Source organism: Stigmatopora nigra, chromosome 11, assembly GCF_051989575.1.
Source record: "Stigmatopora nigra isolate UIUO_SnigA chromosome 11, RoL_Snig_1.1, whole genome shotgun sequence".
Lineage (NCBI taxonomy): Eukaryota > Metazoa > Chordata > Actinopteri > Syngnathiformes > Syngnathidae > Stigmatopora > Stigmatopora nigra.
The window spans coordinates 6,106,991-6,124,817 of record NC_135518.1 but is presented as its reverse complement, the minus strand read 5'-3'; the positions used below and the strand labels follow the sequence as shown (position 1 = coordinate 6,124,817).

Here is a 17,827-nt window from a genome sequence, read left to right as displayed (position 1 = left end):
GAGTTTTGATGCAGAATTTACAAAAGCACTTATTGTTAAAAACAAACATTTTAAGAAGAACGTTAACGGGATTTGGAATTTGAGCACATCTATATAAAGTCATCCAAGTGGGATTCAAATCTGGTCTAATTCTAAACAGCCTAGCTGTCCATGCCATTGTCAGTGTGCTCTATTGAAGACATGGTAAGACTACAATTGAACAATTCAAGTAATACTTACTGATAACGATTTGTTCCAAGACGTGAAATTCAATTGAACACAAAAGACTTGTTGGGTTACAAATATGAAAAGTTGGGATGCACTCAGTAAAAATCTGGTTTGTTGAAAATGAGAAGTCATTAATCAGAAGATGGTACTTAGCTTTATTTCCAATTTAAAGCAATTGATAGATGTCATTATGAATGCAACCACAAACCCAATGTGTGATTGGAAAGCAGAGTTGTCTTTGTTAAAACATCCGCAAAGTCCAAATCTCGAAACCTTGAGCATGTTCCACATGATGCTGGCAGGAAAATCCAAATTTTAAAACCAAACTCTGCTCCGATGGGCTGTGATGCATTCGGCTCTCGGGGCATTTAGGAGGAAGAAGCAGCGGCCAGTTGTTAGTCGGTGTAGTTACTGCAAGAACAACAAATTCATGGTGAATAATATGTACTTCATATTTGACATACGCATGCATCACTTTTTTTTTTTAATCTCATTCTTGGACACACGGCTAAGTACGTACACATTTCTCAGCAACGACGCCGTGTTTAAAGAAGCGCATGAAAGGCGTATCGTCTTCACGGTAGTCCAAGATTCCAACCATGCCGTCAACGTTCATGGACTCGCCTGTGTAAAACTGAGAAGAAACAAAGACAATTAATTATTAATTAGCTCGCTGCGTTTCTTTCATCAAAAACGGTTGGCGACAGATCGTATAAAACCAAATTGAGGCAGAGTATTGACCTTAAAATCCTTGAAGCTCGGGAGGAGTTTTTTTACTTCAATATTGGCGTCAGCCATAAACTGATCCACTCGTTCGGGGTGGGTTTCCAGCAACTTGGCCTTGATACTGAAATAAAACATTTGGTAATGAGATTTTCTCTAAAAACTAACTGCGTCTATCAGCGTTGAACGAAAAAGTAACGTACGCCTTGAGGTAATCCTTGACGTAGGCGACGTAACCCTTCTTGTCGAAGCTGGTTTCCTGCAGTTTATGGCAGAGGATGATGTTGACGCCAGACTGTATCGAAGCCTCATTGGACTCGCCGCGATCCTCAGCCGATGCGTTGCCACCGATTAAAGAGTCGTCGATGTCTTGTGACTCTGATATGTACTAAGGGGATAAAAGTGGGGGGGAAAACCTAGAACTATTAGCAACAAATTTCAGAGAGGACTTTGCAAAATACACACCTAAAAACTTTTAATCTCATTTTGCTTTTGACGAGGACAGTGAATTTGAGATAAGATACCAGAGTCCCACCCAAATTTCGAGTCAAGCCTAAAAGGCCGATCAATACTTCGGGCTTTTTCTATCTAAATTCACCCCTCCTCTAGAGTTTACGCTGCATTACACGATAATGAGGACATTTTATGTATTTTTTTTAATCAACTAGGCCTTTACAAAAGTTTATGTTAGGCCACACTAGTCAGGTCACAATAAGGCCGAACCAGTAGGACAGGACATTTTAGTAGCGATGACTAACAGGAAAGCGATGAGGCGTCTATTAGTCAACGAGCCAAAATTTACAAAACATTTCTTTCTTAAACTATTTTAGCCACTCTTACCTTGCCGTCCACTTCGTAGAAGGTTGGCGTCTCTTTGATGGGATATACATCTGAGAACATCTCATCATCTGAGGGAAATACAAACTCGATTTAAATCACTTAAAATAGCTTTCCATGGACGTCCGCCATTGAAAGCCAGAGACGAAGCTTCTACAGTAGTAAATGGAATGCTCATGCTAACTTTAGAAGACGTGTTCCACCACTCCTTCGGTTTCAACCCAGCGGCAACACGACACCGATGAACCATCGGCGCTTACGGGGACCCAACTAAATCGTTAAACGTTCTTAGGTATTTTTTTTCCTCACGTGAACAACAGTCGTCGTTATGGCGTCATCCCGTTTAGCTTTAGCATTAGCTAAGCGATGACACGCGTTAGCAGGGTGGAGGCTGGAAACTATTTATGAACAATTTCCCCCCATCCACAGTAACTTCCACGGTGGCAATTTTAAGGGAAAAAAACGTCAAATAGTGTGATAATAAAAGAGGGATATGAAGAAGGAGATCTTACTGGTGAGAATACACTTGTAGATGATCATTTTGGCCGCTTTGGTGTTCAATCTTCCCAAAACAGAAAACCTTCCGGCCTAAAAAGCAACCGAGAGAGAAAAGGCCGGATTGAGCACGATGCGGAGTCTTTACATCCTATTGACGTCATCGTGGGGCGGGATTTAATCAAAGGTGCACTTTACTGCTACCGTTATGAGCGTGGCCATGGCTGGTACTACAAATAACGGACAAAGATTCTTGCATCTTTCCAATTGTACATCACTGGTAATAAAATATGTTACAACAAAGATTTAATAAATTGCGTTCAATTAATTTGAAAAACGAGGACTGGCTCTTGTATCTAATGTGTTAATTAATAATAAAATATTGCAAAAAAGATCATTGTTCACACACACCACAGGTCCACAGATAGCACTGGTGTTCTGATTGAAATGGGCAGAAATTAGTAAGTAATAAAGCGTCTTTATTCTTGATCATTTGTAATCTCAAACTGAACTTTTCTTTTCACCAGTCCACTCTGCAACACATTTTATGTGGCCAGCGGACAAACACTATTAAGAGGAAGTCTACAATGGAAGGCTTAGGCGCAAACAGAAAGCCACATTGCTTTCTAAAAACATTTAAATTACAAGTATAGATTGTTCAAAAAGGGTGGTGTATTGAGTAAAGAGTTCCAGCACATGCAAGAAAAAAAAATAAAAAAGTAAATGTACAATTTTATAGACAATATAAATGTATGAGGCTTTCCCATTAGCCAGTGATATGAATGACAGCGCCTCCTACAAAATATTTGTGACAATTGACCGGTAGTGCTGTGGTCAGTGTGAGATTCTTTAACAATGTTGGGATTGCGCAAGCGTCAAATGTTCAAAAAGCCTAAATTTGGCCACAGTCGGCTATAAGAAGCTTCTTGGAGGGGAGCCCGCCTTTGGTACCCAACTCCCCCATGTGTTGCACCACATCCAAGCCCTGTCGTACCCATCCAAAAGCCACATGCTTGAAGTCTAGGTGTTCTGCCTTTTTCAGAGTGATGAAGAACTGAGAGTTGTTGGTGTCACGACCACGGTTGGCCATGGACAGAATGCCCGGACCGGTGTGGCGGACGTCGAAGTTCTCGTCCTCGAATTTGCAGCCGTAGATGGACTTTCCGCCTGTACCGTCGCTGTTGGTGATGTCCCCACCCTAAAGGAACCACGGTGAACACATGTGAGGGTGTTATACTTCTAAAGGCTTACACATTAGACATACAGTATACATATGTATATTACAATTTGGACAAAAGTTCCAGATGACCTGTAGAAATCCAAAATAATGAGGGACAAGATATTCTCCTCACCTGACACATGAAGTCGGGGATGACCCTATGGAAGACGGAGCCTCTCAGCCCAAAGCCTTTCTCGCCCGTACACAGTGCGCGGAAATTTTCCGCCGTCTTGGGGACGAGGTGTGCGAACAGCTCGACGGTGATGGTGCCGATCGGCTCTCCGTCCGCCTCGATGGCGAGGAACATCTGTGGGTTGGAGTCTCTGGAGTGCTCCTGGATTCTGGACATCATTGGGGCGCTGCTACACGAGGCGTCGTCATCCTGCCCCATGTGGCTTTGACATTCGCAGAAGGTCTTCTTAAAGGATGCTGCGATCTCTGCGGTTTTGAACTTGGCCGCTAGCTGCTCCACGGTACCCTCGGCACTATCTAGTCATGCAAGAAAAGAAAAAGAATCAGCTACCAGTGACGCTGGGCTTTTCTACCGCCAGGTTTTGCAAAAGAAAATGCAACTCAATGTCTGTGCGTACCGGAGTAGTCGGTGGCGGTCCAGATGAGAGCGTTGGCCGAGGTGTTCAAGGGCTTCAGCTCCATGGCCTGAGCGATGTTGTGGTTGGCACAAACCCGGAACACCTGCTCTCTCCTCATGAGGATTCGGTAGAATCGTTTGGTCGGGTGGTATAGGATCTTTAAGTCGCCGACGCCGCGCTCCTTCCATTGGTTGATGTCCCGGTCCCATCGGTACAACTTGGCACGCTCCTTGAAGAGGATCTCCTCATCCTCCTCTCCCGACTTGGTTTCGACCTAAATGAAGACAGCAATTGGACCCCCTCCTTCTAAGTTCACGCTCATATTTCCAAAAAGGGAAGCTCGGCAGCAATAATCATGCTCAAACAGTAACAAATCCAGATGTCATGCATTTGTGTGTGAACAAAGTACCTCTGGCAGTGAAACAATCGGTTCAAAATGTATGTCAACATTTTTTGGAGAGTCTTCTTCATCGCTTCCTCCCTCATTGTTGTTGGACGATGTTGGTTCCGAGGAACCAAATACAGCTGCGCCCGCATTTGCCCAAGAGAAGTTGGAATCTACAAACAAAGAGGAAAAAAATGATTTTGTTCATTCCATCCCAGTCAAAATGAACTGGACATCTAGTGCCATCAATGATAGAAACACAGGTCAACGCATACGTTTTTCCTGTACTGAGAACATTTTAGACTTAAGTGAGCCCCATGCAAGTAAATATGTGCTTTTTTACATTTGTATCACTTAAGAAGGGGAATTGCAATCAATAAGAGCAATTGGGCGAATTGGACAGCTATGTAGAAACATAAGCATTAACCGATTCAGAGTATAAATGAATTGGACCTCTATTGATGTCAATGGCACCCAATAAGTAAAAGAAGAAAAAAAAACCTTGATTTCCAAATGCAAAGCCTTCAGTGTTTTTGGCTAAGTCAGCAAAAGAGAAGCCCTCCGCTGCTGTGAAGCCAAAGTTGGGTATGACTGCGGAGGAAGAAAATTCACATTAACATCGTGGAAGGTAAAAAGCATCTACAATATCGCTATTCATGCTTAATTAATCGTACAGGCAAATATTTTAAATAAAAGCTCATACCTGTACTTGTTTCAATGGGCCGGTCAGCAGTGGCCTCTGGTTTGCCGTTCTTTTTAGTCGAGAGGTTGATGGGAGAGCTGCTACTGCTGGAAACTTGTGCTTGCTCATCTACTAGCTGCTCTGAGGCACCTCCTTCTGTCTTGGGCTTGCAGCTTTGGAATGAATCAGATGCCAACTCTTCAGTGGGGACACTGGATACCTTCTCAGGTGTGTTAAACTGGGCATCCTAAAACCATAAACGAAACAATTTCACAAGAGTACAGTGTCCATTTTTACAGACTAAAATCATATACGATTGTACATACATCATACATCATTCTTATATTAGAACATGTTATCTGCCCCCCATTTTCCTACCAGTTCCTGTTGGACCTTTCGGACTTCTGTCTCAAAGTCAGCTGCCTTGTCAGGATCTGTGTCGCTGTCAGTAGTGCCTAGGCCACAAAAGAAGGTAGGCGGAAGCAGGAGGCTCTTGGCCTTCTCCTCCTCCTCAGGTGTTGCCTTTTTTTCCCAGACAACCTGGCAGTCAGGGTCTGAAGAGAGTCGATGCGAGCCCAAAATGTCAGTGAAATGAAATGGTGAACAATAAAAACTAGTGAGTCACAATTCCCGTACCGTTAGCAGATGCAGTTTCTTTTCTTTCAAGTACATCAGGGTAGAGTTTTCCATTCAAAGCTTTTACTGCCGACTCGTAGTCCTCATCTAAACACAAAGTATAAGAATCGAAATGATGTTGAAATTGAATAATGGATTCTACAGCTACATTTCAAGTGGATTGTCAGCCAATATACATAGTGCAACTAATACTATACTGCAGTAATCACACCTAAGAAACACTAACAGCATTTACATAAGACCAACATTGTTCATGTGTACTCCAGATAAGCATTGTCTTATTATTTTTTTTTTTTTGCTTTTGTCCACATCATTGTTCCAATCTTGCTATCCAAACTGATGCAGTGTTCTCACCATCAAGTTGATTGTCATCACTGGTGTAGCCTGGTTCATTCTGGTAGCAGAAAAAGGTGAGTGGCAGCAGTAATCTCCTGGCCAAAGCAGCTTGCTCAGCAGTGGGTTCCCTGACATACACAATCTCCACCTCCGAATCCTCATCTGACACAGGACTGTTTGCTCCTGTGACTGACAAATTGAAGGATGATTGACATTTTAAATTTCTGTAGAAATAACACAATGCAACATTGCGCAAGCGGTATTGGCTTGAATAAAACCCTTGCTCTTTGTGCTCATGCTAATTGAAAAATATTCTAGATGTCTAAATTCCACATTTCTTCCAACAATAATTGAATTCAATCCGTCTATACTTTGTACTTTTTTAACTTTGCTTACCTTTCGGTGGAATTTTGAACGCAGGTGGTACAGGGGAGTCTGTATTAGCCTGCGGAGAATCTTTAACTTTCAAAATGGTTTCACAGTCACCGCTGTCAGAGTTGCCTTTAGGACTGCCAAATATCTTCTGAAGACTGTCAGAGCCAAACACAAACTTTGGGGGCGACATCACTGACTGAGCAGGCTTGACCAGAACGTCAGAACCAGGTGTTTTACTCTCCATGAATAGCTCTGTACGTTCCTTTGTGGTTTCTTCCAACACAGCAATTGCTGCTTTTCCACAGACGGTTGAAACCGTTTTGGAAGAGTCTCCACTATCCTGAGAAATGAAGGTTGTCACAGGGGTCATCAGTTCTAGGTTCTCCTGCGCAATCTTGGCCTCGTCAAAGACCTGCTTAAATAGGTTTGCGGTTTCTTGCAATTTGAACCTCACAGCCAGCTGCTCCACTTTTCCCTCTCCTTCTTCAGCAAAGTCCATGGCACTCCACACCCAAGCCTTCTCTGCACCCTTCATAGGCTCTAGCTTCATGGCCGCTGTAATCCATTGGTTTGCACAGATCTTGAGTACCTGGTCTCGCCTCATAATTAACCTCACCCGTTTTGTGTTGTAATTTTGGGAAATTTTGAGCTCTCCGATGCCTCTCTCCTTCCACTGACTCGTTTCTTTATCGTATCGATACAGTTTGGCTCTGTGACAGAAGACGGCTTGTTCATTTTCTTCACCTGTGGAAATCTCAACCAGGTCAGGCAGAGGAACAACAGGCTCAAAGTACAGACCATCTCGCTCCTCATCCTGGGATGCCTCTTGCTCATCGTCTGTGCCTACTGAGGATTGGCTTTGGTTAAGCTTAGAAGGAGACTTAGCGGGGCTTATGCCAGGTTGGAAGCTGAAACTGAAGACACCCATGGACTCCCCAAAGCGGAAAAGGTTCTTTCTTAGTGGGCTGCTAGCAAGTGGAGAAGCATACACTGACGAATCGACAGAGTCATCCAAAGCCTCTTCTCTTAGATCATAATTATCCCACTCTAGGGTAGGGCCAGTAGTTTCGTTGTGGGGCTTGATTAATAACTTTGAGATGGATTTGACATTAGTAGATGCCACCTGGCTGTCGTTGTCATTGATTTTTGTTTTTTCATCTGTCAAAAAGGATTTCATTTCTTTCAAGCCGGACTTCATTTCTTCAGCCTTCTGAATCAAATGTGCAGTTTTGCCTGTGTCAACCAGTTTGTGTGGGGTTTGAAGGGGAATGTCCAAGAGTAGTCTCTGACATTCTTCAAACTTGGCCTTGAATTCTTCAGCCAGTTCTGGAGTTTTAAACTTAGCGGCCAACTGCTCAGGCCTGGCATCGCCATCAGAGAAATCGTTGGCCATCCAGATCCATGACCTATCGGAGCCTGCTAGAGGTTGGAGATTCATGACAGTGGTGATCCAGTGATTGGCACACACCTTTAGAACTTGCTCTCTTCTCATCAGAACCCTCAGTCTGCCATTTGAGTTGTTTTTCAAAAATTTTAGGATTCCCACTCCACGTTCCTTCCACTGACCAGCGCCGGCATCGAATCGGAAAAGTTTCACACGCTGGGAATAGAGAACCTCTTCATCCTCCTCCCCAGTGACAAGATCCACTTTCTCAGGCATTTGAACCACTGGTTCAAACTGGATATCATCATTCTCTTCAGTTTTATACATTTCGTCTTCCCCTTGCTCATTGGTGGCATTTGTCTTGGTGGGTGTTAGGGAGAAAACTTGCTCTCCAGCACCAGAGAAACCTTTAAAATTTGGGTCCTCCTTGCCAAATTGAAATTCTCCTCCAGACGACTTTGCCAGGTCTGCCAAACTGAGGGCATTCGTTTTCCCAGATATTAATGGATTTGACTCCAGTTCTTGATTCACCACTAGGGGAGTCAGATCATTTTCTTTCACTTTATGTTTGTCAGCTATGCTTTTAAGAAAACTAGAGGCTGGGGCTGAAGCCAATGGGTCAGCTGGGGCTGAGATATCAGTTTCATTTTTTGCAGGAATTCCAAAACTAAAGCCACCTGCAGGCATGGGCATTGAGAAGGAGAACCCAGAAGAACTTGTGGGTGCCGGAGCAGACTGGGAAGCTTCAAATTTAAAAGAAGCAGCAGATGTTTCGGCTTTCTTCTGGCCAAACTGAAATGAACTGCCACCTCCGAAAGGTACATTGAAGCCAATTCCACTTGGTTGGCCTGATGAAGTCTTCAATCCAAAGCTGAAGGTAGAGGTGGGAGCTGATGAAGCAGTACTACTTGTGCTTTTCGCATTGGGATTTGGTGCTTGGCAGGCTACACATGTATTGCTAGCGGAGTCATTTCTCAACAAGCAGGTGTCACAGTCCCATTGACCATCCTTCATGGAAAAGATGGTTCGTAAAGTGGATTTACCCTTCTGGTCATCTTTTGTTGCTAACCCTGAAATGGATTGGGATTTCGCATTGGGATTTGGTGTTTGGCAGGCTACACATATATTGCAAGCAGAGTCGTTTCTCAACAGGCAGGTATCACAGTCCCATTGACCATCCTTCTTAGAAAAGATGGTCCGTAAAGTGGATTTACCCTTCTGGTCATCTTTTGTTGCTAACCCGGAAACGGATATCGTAGCTGAACTTTCACTGGGAGGTCCTTCTTTTGATTTAGAGCTTAGTTTAAGATTTGTACAGGAAATGCAATTTGTTGCGTTAGCTTCGTTTTTTGCCTTGCATTTACAACACTCCCACTGATCTGCTTTATTCGTAAATTGGGTGCCAAAGCCAGTAGTCACCACAGATTCAGAATTTTTGCTAGCAGATGCACTTTGCTTTACTGTAGTGTCAGCAGGTTTAATAGAACTTGTGCCAAATGTAAAAGATGAAGGGGATGAAGTTTCAAAAGCTCTAAATCCAGTAAAGTTGGAGGCAGAGGAGCCAGGACTGCTGGTTTTAGATTCGCTTGCACCAAATTTGAAAGTGTCACTTGTCCCAAATTTGAACGTAAAGGGACTGGCTTTTGTTTCTTTTTCAGCATCGTCGTCTGGCGTCGCAGAGGAATTGGGATTGGCGCTTTGACAAGAGGCGCAGCGGACATCCTTTGACTTATTTCTCACAAGGCATACTGTGCAATCCCATTCGCCTTCTTTTATAGCAAACTTTGCTTTCAAACTATCTCCTGGTTTTGAGGGTTGGGGACATTCTGCTTTCTTCTCATCTTGTTTCTCCTGTGAGCTCACAATGGTTTGAGCCTCTTCAAACTTACTCTTAAACAGTGACGCCTCATCGACTGTTTTAAAGCGAATAGCTAGTTGCTCGGGCTTTGGCTTTTCATCTGCGTAATCAACAGCGTTCCAAACCCACGATTTATCAGAACCAGCATTTGATTTTAGTTTCATATCAGTGGTTATGTAGTGATTAGCGCATACTTTGAGGACCTGCTCGCGTCTCATTAATAGTCGAACCTTTGCCGTAGTGATGTGTTTCAAGATTTTAACATTGCCAATGCCCCGTTCCTTCCATTCTTTTGTCTCCGTCTCAAATCTATACAACTTTGCTCGATTGCAATACAACTCCTCTTCATCTTCCTCCCCTGTTTTCACATCAACCTTGTCAGGCAGTGGTACAATGGGTTCAAAGTGTGGTCCATCATCATCATCCTCTTCATCATCGTCATCTTCCTCTTCTTCGTCCTCCTCTTCAGCATGTGTGCTGTCATTGTCACTCTCTGCTGCGTTTTCATTTTGTACCGACTTGGCAATACCGAAAGATGGTTTGCTAACATCTCCAAATTTAAACGGCTGCTCCATCTTTCCAAACAGACTCAAAGGAACTGTGCTTTGTGGAGTATTCGCAAAAGAGAAGCCAGATGCATTTTTATTGCCAAAAGTGAAAAGGCTTGTTTGGCCGGTTTGCTCTTGAGGAGTCGGCTTCTCTGGCAGAGAATCGGTTTTACTGGGGAGGTCAGACGTAAGAAGGCCTAGCAAACTTTCACTGTGCTTTGTTTGGGATGCCGAGAAAGTAAAATCTCCATCGTTTGATTTAAAGTTGGAGTTGAATTTAAAGGCAGCTGGTGGTGTTGATTGGGAAACTGTGTTTGTTCCAAATCTAGGGACTTTGGGTACTTCGGGAGGTGGTTGCTGGCTAAAGGAGAGCTTTCCAAGATCCATAGTTTTTGTTTCAATGTTCTTTGGTGGCTGAGCAGTGTTTACAGATGGCTTGGTGAAATAACCAGGTTCGGGTAAGGGGGGGTTGGTGGTTTGGTGGGTAACACCCTGCCCATAATATTCGTCACTATACGGAGACAGGAGGCTGGTTGCTTGCGATTCGAATCGAAGAGGGGCAGCAAAATTCTGTTCTGGAGGGTATACACAGGAAGGGTTGCTTTGCATTGGAGGAGTATGGGTCGGGGGCTGATATGCATACATATGCTGCTGAGGTGGCATACGGTTCATACCATACATTGGCCCCTGTGAAAAAGAGAAGGAAAAAAAATAATCTTGGTGAGATTTATTATCGGGACAAAGTGCTTTGGTTACCTTTGTGGGGGTTGCATTTGCAGCTGTGCCCAGGAGATACTGAGAGTTGTATCCGGGAGATTGATTGTAGTACCCTGAAGGACCTGCAGTGGAAACTTGAAGAGCAATGCACATACTTGATGTATTTCCATGACCGGCTTTCATTATAATGTTATCAATAGCCAATCATAAATAACATTTTGCATTCAAACTAGTACACTGACCTGTAAGTGGAGCCCCTTGATAGGACTGAACAGGAGTGAAAGACTCATGTAGCCCCTCAGCACCATAGCTATCATGATACATCTTGTGATGAGGGGAGCTCATTTTAACGGAAGAATTCTGTTTCAAGTCATGGACTTCATTCTGCACCAAGACAAAAAACATTGTAATGCATAAATATCTTCTTTTTACACAAAAAAACTGTCTATGTACTACTCTGGACAAATACATATATTCAATTTAACTTATATTTTTACAGCAATCATAAATTATCTCATGGACTAACCTTAAGGGCTTCAACTTGCTGACAAAGCATTTGGAGTAGACTTTTCTGGTCCTCCACCCAGTGTGGTGGCGTTTTGGGAGAAATCTGAACATGAAAAGGATTTAAATTGCAATGTAACTTTTGACTATGAAAAATGTACTTATTACAGTATTTAAAAAGTTAAAAGAGACCAACTAAACCCTACCAGGTGTCTTTTAGAAGGAGAAAGCATGCTTTTGTTCGGTGAGGGAGAGGAAAACTTGAGATGGGAGATTGCTGCACTAATGTCTGCGGGATAAGCAGGGCTTGAATGAACTGGTCCTAGGCGACCATCATTCTTCTCCTCTTCATCATCTTCTCCACTGTCACCAAGTTGCTGGTTGACATCATTTAGAAGGTCTACAATTTCCTCCATGGATACTGGAAGCTGGAAAACAATACAATGGAAATGATTGGAAGTTGGCATAGTTTATGAACAATGAAATTTAAAAAAAAAAAGGCTCACTGTTTCCACTTCATCTGCATTGGCATTGTAGATCTTTGAGAGATAAATCCTGAATTTCTTCAGGAAAGTGATACACCTCTCCTGCGTTTCTTCAACTCCATTGCTGGCCTCTTCAGAAAGCCGTTGGTATATCTTTCAAAATATTACATATCATGTTAACAAGCAGTACAACAGTATAACTGTGTAGGAATACAATTAACCATGTTAATGGAATGGCTAAAGCAGATTTTTTTTTATTTATTTTTTTTTACATTAAATGATCAGAATACATTTGGAGTCAAACTCAACTTTTTTCCGAGCCAAATCGTAGTCATTATATCAGCAAATCCGTCCAAATATTTAACTCAGTTTGATTGGCCGTTCTAGTCATAAAAGATTGGACGTCTGACGCTACATATTTGACAAAAATCAAAACCAACCTGAGCCAAATGCCAGATAGATGACATGTTATTGATTGATTCCAATGTTGCAATGGCCTCCTCTGTCTTGCCTTCAATGTCAAGGAGTGACGCAAATGCAACTTTGGCCTCTTCATCATAGCCCTTCACAGAAGAAACCTAAAAAAAAAGTTTAAGTATGTAACTAATGCTTCAATAACTAAGATCAAAAGTTAATGAGGAAAACTAGGAGTACTAACTAACCTGAATATCTTTGGATGGAAAATGTATGTAAAGGGGCTCCAGGGGTTCTGGTATGCTTCTTCTATTTTTTATCTTGTCCAACATCGGAAGAACGACTTTCCAGTAGTGAACACTGCGGCCGATGTACTCCTTCTGATCATAATACGAGTTCACACCATCACCCTGTTTCATTAAAAAAATAACATAAAACACCAAAATGAGCATGATGCGACTACAGGCACTAAAAGATAAATACACTCAATGTACTTACAATCCGACTGAGAGACTGAGCCCAGTAAATAGCCATTGCTGGATGAAGCCCGTGTTTCTCTCTGGCTCGTAAAGTGTTCAATCCGTGTTGTACTATCATTCGCAGTTTGGCTGACATCCCTGGACTACAAAGAAAAAAAATGGTGTTATTTAAAAGTAAATCATGTGCTCTATTAACGGTGAACAGTTTTTTTCTAATGCAGCAGGGTTTGGCCCAGTGCTTTATATGCTTGGTGACCAGTCCACCAGTCAAAATGGATTGTATGTTAATTGCTGTCAATGGCAGTGAATTAGTTAACTGAACATTTAAGGTGAGGTGAACACTCACGCAGCACGTTTGTTAATGAGGCTATAGATGGCATCCCACCACTCCCTCTGTCTCTCTGTGCTCAAGAGGCGAATTAGAGGAAGAGGAAGGCAGCGAGGTTCATAGAGTTGCTGTTGCTGGTTAAATCCACTTCTTAGTTTTGCTGTCTCTTGTAGCTGACAATGGCTGCAGAACACCACACCTTGTAAAAATACCTGCAAGGCAAGAAATGAAATTATACACTGATTTTGTTATTGTATTGTAGAACGCTTCACCAGTGCTTGAACTAAGCTACCTCCAAATCCAGAAGACAGATGGACTCTGGTGCATTTGTGTCCAGTTTGGAGGTTTCTAGGTTGAGTCGGGGGAAAAGTTGCTGTAGCCAGGCTCGCAAGGAAGGTCTTTGGGCCAAAAGGGCCCACTGTAACCCTAACCAGCTCAGATGTTGCAGGTCACCACAATACAACAAGATAGAACCTGCACAAGAAAGATAAAAATCATTCCACTGCAACTTAAAAAAATCGTTAAAATATGAATACCAGAGAGAATAGAATACATTAATTCCACTATAACAATGGAGTTCTTGTATTAGCTTTGCTAATGTAACAAGACCGTGTGCCTCTTTGTAAGACACCACTAGTTGCTTCTCTACCACCAGGCTTTGCTTGCTTACTGGGTAAAACCCTGTAAATTGCTTCAAGACCAGAGTTTATTTCAGGAAATATTTTCTGTTTCATTCAATTGTTCTCACCTGCATCCCACTTTGCAAGCTGAGAGATTTCTGGAGCTTGTGCACTAATGGAACGGATGGTATCATTAGCAATGAAAGAAGATCCCGTAGAGGCCTGCGGCCCAAACAGTAGTTCAACTAAAGAGTCTTGACCGCTACGGTTCCCGAAAGCCTCCACCACCTAAGTATGAACAAAAAAAGCATTGAACATCTTTTTAGCACAAACATTTAACCATAAAAATCATTGATGGTTAGAGATTGCAAACAGCTACCTCTCTGATCAAGCTGCAAGCATCAGCACTGAGATTGAGCAGCATGTGGCCTGCTTGACTCTGTCTGTCATTAGCAAGCAGCTCAAGAAGTTGCGGGGCAGACTGATCTCTCTTGGTCACCTTTGGTTTGGGTCTGGGAACCTGGGGAATAGGCAAAACAGATTTTGTGTTTGAATGAAAGAAATCTGAAGATGTTTGCTCTTACACCAGGTTAACCTTCTACAATACCTGCAGGGCCAGCAAATAGCACAGGGCCACCAGATCAACGACTGCCCTCCATGTTTGCTGGCGTTCTTGGGCCAGCTTTAACAGCAGCGTGCCGGCGTGCAAATAGAGGTGAGCTCGCATCTCCACAAACACCTCGCAAAGATCGTCCGTGTGCTGGCTTGCAACACTGCTCAGCTTCTGCATAGTATGGTCGAAACTGTGTGCATGGAAATAGATTGCAGAAAAAAATACTTCAGACAAAGCAGCATAAATAGAGATTCCATCTACAGTAATCCCTCGATTACTGCGTCTTCACTTATCACATTCAGTACTTTTTATGCTATCATTATTATTATTTTAAATATTTATTAAAGGCCATGCTTTTTTTTTTTTTTTTTAAATGGTGGCCCGGTGGGTGAGTGGTGGTGGTTAGCGTGTCGGCCTTACAATGGTGAACCTGGGTTTAAATTAAGATTTACACCAAGTTACACTTACCATGTGAAAGCATCCAAGCAGGCTTGCACAGAGTTTCCAGAGAGCGTGATTCTCACAAGGCTGCAATGGGCTAAGAGCAGCTCTCTTTGAAGGCGTCGACACATCTTGTCATTGCTGGACACGCTGGGTTGAGTCAGGTAGTCCTGAAACAGTTCAGTCCAAACTACATGTTAATGTTTGCAATGGGCCTTAACATTAAGAAAGAAATGAAATGCTTTTTAGTCAAAATTATAACAATAATGGTAGCTATAAACTCATTTGCTGCCATTGACAGTGAAAGAAGAACCAGATTTTCTCTAAAAATGAACTGGTTTTATATTGACAGCACTGTGATTATGGCCTAATAACTATATCCTAATTTTAACAAATCCTTCAAAAGAAGACCTTGCTGACCTCAAGGGTGCGCACCACCACAGTGAACCACTCCAGACTGTGGCGCAGCAAACCCGTTCTCTCAGTAGCCAAGCAGTGTTTAACAGCCGCTTCCAGTCGACCGTCCTGGCAAAATAACTGGACGAGCTTCACGTTGACATGCGCATCTCCTGGCCGTGCTGTCAGCTCAGCCTGAAGAAGGTCAAAAAGCTGGTTCCACCCCTGCTGGCCTTGACGACTCAAAAGCCGCTCCTTCGTATAGGGCGAGAGATTGAAACCAGTCAGGTGACATCTTTTAACCAAACGACAGGATTTTAGTGTATTACTACATATATAACACCGCTACGCCGATTGTGGCTTCACCACTGTATTTATGGACTACCCAGTTGCACCAGTAAAACCAGTTCCCTGAGGAAAAGGAGCCTTACCTTCAGGTTGAACACTGCTGGGTTTCCAGGCAACAACTTGGCCGCCTTGTCCACCCAAAACTCGGCCCTGCTGTCGTTTTCCTCTTTCCCGACCAATAGCTCAGCCACCTTCAACACCAGGTCTCTCTGGACTGGGTTCAAGTCCACAGATCGCTGAGTACCAAGCACAGAAAACATTCATTCATATTCCGCTGCAGCATAGGAACCATTGATAGACTGTTTTAACAGCAGCTTGACATTATATCCAAATAAGTCTAGTGAACTGTAGGACTGAAATGAAAGTCAACCAAGCTTCATAGCACCTTGTGCTTCTCACCTTGTAACATGCTACCGCCTTGTTGACGTCACCCTCTCTCTCATAGAGCTGCCCCAAGAATTTGTGCGCTTTGGGATCCCTCTCTTGGACTTTGAGATATTCAGACACATGTCTAAGAACATGAAAATTACAATTACAGATGAGAAAAAAATGCATAATTCATATTGTTCAGTACTGATGCTTACCTTTTAGCTAGCTCATACTCCTTTGCTTCAAAATATAGTTTAGCAAATAAAAATCCCTTGATGGGCCTCTGTAAATGAAGAACAGATAAAAAAAAACATTATTAAGAAACAAGCAAAACCACGCTTTATCCGTCATGTGGTGAGTTGAGGTACTACAATACGTTTTAGTTTAAAAAGTAGTTAGGGGGTTTGACAATACATTGATCTGGAACGATGTTTTGATGTATTAATCAAATCGAATCAAATTGAACAATACACAAAATATCAATATTTATATCTGACATTTGTTCTGAAAACATGCAATTTGCTTTAGGGACGTGTGTTTTTTTTTCATTGAAGTTGATTGGGTCAAATGTGTACATATTGAAGTAAAGTGATGGATTGCCCTTGATTTCGATTGTATAAAATCACGGCAGACTTAGTGCCATTGATAATGATAGGCGCCTAATCAAGTGGGTCTTTTCATTGCTTTGCTATTACGCATTTGAGACGTAAAAGTCATCTGATCTGGCAGGAATGCCAGCAAAAGAACATTCAATGAAGTAATCAGTCTGATTTAATGTATTCCATGCAAGATTACCAAACAGAGAAAATATGTACTATGTGGTGGCTTAAAGTTGAGGCATTGAATAATATAAAGTTCGACTGGAGCATTCAAATACAGTAAAGATCCATAAATCTGTTCATGTTGCACGACTCGTCCCCATGCTCAGACATGCCCAAATCGTGTCTGTCCATGGAAAACAAAATAGTATAAACGTAACAATACATATTGTTATACACTAAACTATACCGCAACTCGCGGAACTATTTGATCACTGAGACACTCTGGTTTTCATTATATTTACTCAATTTTCATGCGATGACTATGATCTTGATAAGAATCCGAAACTGAAAGTGAAAGATTAAATATGGAATGATTTTGGTCATGATAGCTTATGCGGAAATGTTTCTTTTAAGACAGTTCAACAAGATCCTCAGTGGCCAGCCCACGCCGCGCGCTTTCTCAGTATTTCAAGGGGAGGACACGATTCGTCGTCATCGTGCCGGTTAGCTTGAGCTACTAGCTCAGGGTGACTTAATGAGCAGTGTTTGGTGTTGATTAGTTCAGACGATAGGAGTACCCTCTAACCTATAGTTACGGTTAGTTTTTATGACTCGATCTGGTGATCTCTTCACGCCAGGGGACTTATGATTCAGGTATAGATTGACGGCTGCAGGCATGCTAATGTTAGCCGCCGGTCCACTTACCTCTTTGAGTGAGGGCGAGGACGTCTGGACGGAGTCGACGTACCGATCCACTTCAGTCTTACTTCGACGCATGTCTCTCTCGCAAAGGGAACTAAAGCGATTGGGAACGTTGCATAGAATACGATTCGTCACTAATGATAAAGGTGGACATTCGAAGGGTGGTCACGCCGTCACATAACCCGCTCGTGATATTATTGCGCAGGCTTGCTAACGTCAATGGTGGAGGCGTCACATGAGGTGAGGCCTAACTTGAATCCGCCTCTTTGTCCAATCCAAGGTTGGCTTTCAAGTGACGCAATTTCATTTTCCGAAGGAAGAGGTGGGACTCCAACGACGGGAGACCTGAACTGTAGTACTCGAAATTGCCAACAG

General features: G+C 42.7%; 2 protein-coding genes across 4 annotated transcripts; both read right to left on the bottom strand.

The window, feature by feature from the left end:
* Window positions 1-342: 342 nt before the first annotated feature.
* On the bottom strand, window positions 343-2,428 carry tpt1 (tumor protein, translationally-controlled 1). Its single transcript, XM_077728109.1, has 6 exons — window positions 2,280-2,428; window positions 1,771-1,838; window positions 1,134-1,318; window positions 949-1,054; window positions 728-841; window positions 343-618 (listed from the first exon to the last, which is right to left on the bottom strand). Exons 1-6 carry the CDS (start codon window positions 2,305-2,307, stop codon window positions 616-618), a joined length of 504 nt encoding a protein of 167 aa, XP_077584235.1. The 5' UTR covers window positions 2,308-2,428; the 3' UTR covers window positions 343-615.
* A 292-nt stretch (window positions 2,429-2,720) lies between these two features.
* Window positions 2,721-17,691, bottom strand: ranbp2 (RAN binding protein 2). 3 transcript variants are annotated; one of them, XM_077728101.1, is made up of 29 exons: window positions 17,456-17,691; window positions 16,205-16,272; window positions 16,020-16,131; window positions 15,704-15,856; window positions 15,297-15,527; window positions 14,904-15,046; window positions 14,430-14,625; window positions 14,202-14,342; window positions 13,951-14,110; window positions 13,495-13,676; window positions 13,221-13,414; window positions 12,894-13,017; window positions 12,644-12,805; window positions 12,422-12,559; window positions 12,003-12,134; window positions 11,703-11,924; window positions 11,519-11,602; window positions 11,235-11,376; window positions 11,032-11,126; window positions 6,507-10,962; window positions 6,129-6,293; window positions 5,775-5,861; window positions 5,517-5,692; window positions 5,160-5,385; window positions 4,958-5,047; window positions 4,481-4,629; window positions 4,072-4,345; window positions 3,615-3,970; window positions 2,721-3,460 (listed from the first exon to the last, which is right to left on the bottom strand). In XM_077728101.1, exons 1-29 carry the CDS (start codon window positions 17,525-17,527, stop codon window positions 3,155-3,157), a joined length of 9,036 nt encoding a protein of 3,011 aa, XP_077584227.1. In that variant the 5' UTR covers window positions 17,528-17,691; the 3' UTR covers window positions 2,721-3,154. The 3 variants fall into 3 exon arrangements, with proteins under 3 accessions (XP_077584227.1, XP_077584226.1, XP_077584228.1); XM_077728100.1 differs by having other exon boundaries at window positions 6,129-6,299; window positions 17,456-17,690; XM_077728102.1 differs by having other exon boundaries at window positions 6,129-6,299; window positions 11,032-11,114; window positions 17,456-17,690.
* Window positions 17,692-17,827: the final 136 nt, after the last annotated feature.